This window comes from Dendrobium catenatum, unplaced genomic scaffold, assembly GCF_001605985.2.
Source record: "Dendrobium catenatum unplaced genomic scaffold, ASM160598v2 fragScaff_scaffold_1338, whole genome shotgun sequence".
Classification (NCBI taxonomy): Eukaryota; Viridiplantae; Streptophyta; class Magnoliopsida; order Asparagales; family Orchidaceae; genus Dendrobium; species Dendrobium catenatum.
Genome location: NW_021319800.1, coordinates 246,878 through 251,620, shown reverse-complemented (window position 1 = coordinate 251,620; position 4,743 = coordinate 246,878). Strand labels below are relative to the sequence as shown.

General features: G+C 31.9%; 1 protein-coding gene across 1 annotated transcript; it reads left to right on the top strand.

Annotated features, from left to right (window-relative positions):
• Nucleotides 1–1,784: 1,784 nt before the first annotated feature.
• On the top strand, nt 1,785–3,194 carry LOC110097667. The gene is made up of 2 exons (XM_020824174.2): nt 1,785–2,177; nt 2,509–3,194. Exons 1-2 carry the CDS (start codon nt 1,995–1,997, stop codon nt 3,037–3,039), a joined length of 714 nt encoding a protein of 237 aa, XP_020679833.1. The 5' UTR covers nt 1,785–1,994; the 3' UTR covers nt 3,040–3,194.
• The last annotated feature ends 1,549 nt before the right edge of the window (nt 3,195–4,743 follow it).

The window sequence follows — 4,743 nt, the reverse complement described above, 5'->3', positions numbered from 1 at the left end:
TATATATATATATATATATATATATATATATATAAGTCTAATAGAATCTATATATGCTAAAGAAACAATTGAAATTTTGACTTTTGAATTTTGTTGTGGCTTAGTAATTGTATGATTTTCTTATAAATAGTTTATAACTAAGCACTAATTCTAAATCAGATGCTAAGTCATGCAACTCAAAATATAACATATATATACACAATATATGATATAAAAATTAATGAACAACTTAGTGCATCATATTCATGCATTTAATGTATAATTTTCTTGCTAACTAGCTAAATAAACATCATGAGATTTTTTTTTAAAAATAAATTCTCATTTTTATAGATATACATCAACCATAATGATTTAGCGGCTATAATGCGAAGGTCCACCTTAAGCCGATTTGATGCTTAGTTTGAGACAGCTTTAGATCACTATTGTTTCCCCCTATTTTAAAGAGATTTTGGTTCAAAAAAATAGCTTTACAAAGCAGTAAGAAAACCGTCTCAAATGAAGCTTTAAAAATCACATCATCTTTATATAACCCATCTGAATGTCAAATACATATATATTTAAAAGAAAGCCCGTTATATTGACAGAACCAGCTTGATTACTTTATAGACGAAATGTCACATCTAGCTTGATTACTAATTAACATTCTTTTGTATGTATATTACACAAAACTTTTCAAATGTAGCCCAAAGCCACTAGCTCAAATAATTTAGATGACATGACATAACTCAACATTTTATATAAAATAACATATACAACAACATATGATCAATCCAACTTATACAAATGGTGGCCCTATCAAGTAAAATGTTCTCTAAATGCATATGATTGTAAGTATAACATTCATAGTGTGTAAGAAGAAGCCTAAAGCAAAAGCCTTATGGATGATACAAACATACAACTCATAGCACAACATATACATGTTCCAAATTAAGTGAATATGAGAGTCATAATAGAAGTATCACAAAGATCATGCCAAACAACATCACTGATGATTCTACTGGTTGAGTCACCGAGTTGAGGGTCATCTAAGGAGAAATTATTACGTGCGATCACCGGATCGTTTGGAAGCGGATCAGGGTGCGCCATACCACCAAGTACGCGGTGTTATATAGCTGTTGTATACTACAAAATGGTGATGTGACGCATATGAGTTCACCTTTGAAGGATGTCCGATGACCGCATATAATAATTTTTCCCATCTAATGGATGGATATCAATATATCTATGAACAATCTCGATATGTCATATCCATGAATGTAGATCCGTTCACCGTATATATTGGATCAAGGACATTGAGGGCCGCCATGACATCATATCAAATCATCGGGTATAATGTGAGACATCATGAGGTTAAAACGAACTTATATGTATTTAATTCGAGATGATGGTACCCATGAGATCTAAGGCTTCGTTTGGGACGATTTTTTAATTGCTTTGTAAAAAAGAATCGTAGTACAAAAATTTTGCACTAAAACTCTGTTTTTAAAAAAGAAATAAAAAAGTCGTATAAAAAAAAGCCTAAATCTAAGTGGATTTTCTATTCTAATGAGAGAAAATATAGAACACAAATATGTAGACTGAAATTAAAGTAAATTAATGTACATATTATGCTAATTAAGTTTTAAATAATTAATTAGGCATAAAGGAGCTCTGTAGAGATGCAATTGAGGCATTCAACAGTAGATAACTGAGCCGGAAACAGAAAGGAATAACTTCGGCGTTTTTTTTTTTTTTTAAACTGGAGGCTATTTACGGAATAACTTCAAGAACTCCGAAGAAAGAAGAATCAAAATAAAAGAAAATTAATGAAAAAAAAGAAGGAATTTATAAGGAGATCGGAGCACGAACCAGAGAGAGAAAAAGGAGAAAGCTGAGTTCTCCAATCTTTTTTTCTGCACGAAAACAAAGTCTTGTTGCTCAAAATTCGATCTTCTGAGGTTTTTTTATTCACTCAATCTCTCCGATCGCGTCGTTCTGCGCGTTTCTATATTCGCATGAGGATTCGAAACTCAGAGAAGCTGCTCGGGTTCGCATCCGAGTATCGCAGAGCTCCGTCACCGCCATCGCCATGGGATTCCGCCGCCGCTATCGTAGCCGCGGCAGGGCTTTTATGCGAGATCAATCGTTCGTCTTGTGCCGAAGTTTCGATTAATCTACAATCATCGAATTATCAAAAGGTTAGATCGATCGTCTCGCTGTTCTCTTTCGCCATCTTCTTCTCTCTCGCCTTTCTCTTTTCTTAGGGTTTTCTCTATTCCCTTTTGACCTGTATCTGATCCCTGCCCTGATCAAATGGTTTTTTTGCTGAAAATAAAATAGAAGCGAGATGATCGCGTTATGGTGGATATTGAGCCGTAAATTTTGTTAACAACATAAAATCTTGATTGTTCGGCCAGATTAGATAGTTATATCGGTCGGGCTTATCGCCTAATTTGGGGAAAATCACTTATCAGCCAAGCTTCCTTCAATATGGTAATATTTACTTCTAACTGTTTGGGATTTTGACAGGAAGGGTTAGAAATCTCGAATGAGGAGAAGGAGAAGATGGACATCGCCGGAAAAAGCTCCGATGATAAAGAAGAGGAAGTGAAACCAGAGGAAAAAATAGGAGATAACGAAGAAATCAAGAATGAGAAGGAGCCGGCGAGGAAGAGGAGAGAGAAAGAGGTCGAAGCAACGGGCATGACGAAATGCAAGAAAATGAACGACGAAGGATGTCACTGCAACCTCAGCCAGCTCAGCTCCTATCTCCCTCGCTCGGAAGAGCAAATCTCCGGCATTGATAGAGGAAGCGGAATCGCCTCCAACTCTTACGACGACTACTGCGTTTTGGGAATCGACAGCCGTGAAACTACCAGTAGAGGCAACAAGAGTTCGGCGTTGGCTGATCGTCTTAATGGTGCGGATGAAGAAGCAATCGGTAGTGCGAATCTCTGCAACTTCAACTATAAGAAGAAGATGAAGCCGCTGAAGAAGAGAGGGAGGAAGCCAATGAAGGCTCGTTCTCTGAAATCTCTTCTTTCTTTTAGAGTTTGTTGATCTGATTCATGACCTGGTAGACGATGAAGCTCCATGGAGGTCGAGCTGTAAATTTCTTCCCACCAGCTCTCTTCTTAGTTGACTAAGGAAGCAGAGATAGGTTCTGCATGTAATAATTTCTGCGTCTTAAGGTTATGTTGGGGACAATTTTCTTACTGTTTGGTCTTTAAGATCATCATCATGAGCCAGTTTGGCTGATATTTTTTTTTATTAATTTTTTTTTTACAATAGAACAATTAGATTAAGATTTTTTTTTTCATTATTTTTTAACTGCTCTTAAAATTTTTTTACTAAAAAATTATTTTTAAAAATAGTAAAAAACTGCGCCGAATGTAGCCAAAGATGGTCATAACAAAATTATTTAATGAGTTTTTTTTAGTTATAGTACAAATTAATATTTTCAAAAAAATTATTTTCTCTGTAACATTCTTATAGTTATTTTTATAAATAATTGAAGCTCCTCCTCGAACAAATCCTAAAATTAAAAAATACCAAACAGTCATTTTAGATTTGAAGTCTTTATTTGGGACGGCTTTTTTATTATTTTTAAATCAATTTTTTCGTACCAAAATTTAAAATTTTATGCTAAAAAGCTGTTTAAAAAGCATAAAGAAAATCATCTCAAATGAAGCATAATAAAAACAATTTGGGTCTGAATGTTCTAAGAATTTTTTTTATCTTTATAAATTTAAGAACATTAAATTTATTTTGAGATGTATTTAATTTAAATTTATTTAATAATATTTAATAGCTTTCAGACTTTTAATGGCTCAATTTTTTAAAAATTTAAATCCTATTAGTTAAATCTTGTTTTAACCTCGTTGTTATTTAATTTTTTTTTTAATCCTATATTTTTAAAGAATTAATTAATATAATGTTTTCTCTCTCACACAAATATAAAAAGAAAAATTTGAGTCCTTATAAGAATTTCTGTCATAATCTTTAAGTCAGTCGATATACTTTGAAATGAGTATAATAAAAAATAATTAAGGGAGATTTAATTTTGACTCTAAAATTATATTTTAAGAAGCAATAAAAAAATCATCTCAAATGGAGCATTATATACATATTATTTAATTTTTATTTATTAGCACAACTAACACATAAATACTTATATTTACTTATAGGATACTTTAATATTTAAACCAATAACAAATATTACTAATATTAACTTAGATTTTGTTTGACACAGTTTTTTTTTATTATTTTTTAAAATAATTTTCTAGTACAAAAATTTTTGAATTAGAAAATTTATACTAAAAATAGTTTTAGGAAGCAGAACGATAGTTGTCCCAAACAAAGCCTTAATTAAAATGAACTATACCTTTCATATATATGTTTTAGAAACTACTATATTTTATAAATAAATATAATGATTTAAATATTAGATATATAACAACAACAACATTATCATCAAGTCTTTGTCCCACTATGTGGAGTCGGCTACATGAATAGGGGTACATTTCTATCACATAACAAGCCCGATGCATTCCTCCACTTCAACCATCCAACTTAAATTCTGCTAATAATATCCATATCTATTTCACAATCACTCTGAATAATAGATCCAAGATATCTAAAACGTGTACTCTTATTAATGACTTGATCGCCCAAAGTCACAATCCCTTATTAAGTCTATTGCTACTAAAATTATACTCCATGTATTTAGTTTTAGACCTACTAAACCGAAAACCTTTAGATGGT

Coding starts and splice junctions, on each gene's coding strand:
- LOC110097667 (XM_020824174.2), top strand. CDS start 1,995: ATGAGGATTCGAAACTCAGAGAAGCTGCTCGGGTTCGCATCCGAGTAT. Junction 2,178..2,508: donor AATCATCGAATTATCAAAAG/GTTAGATCGATC, acceptor GGATTTTGACAG/GAAGGGTTAGAAATCTCGAA.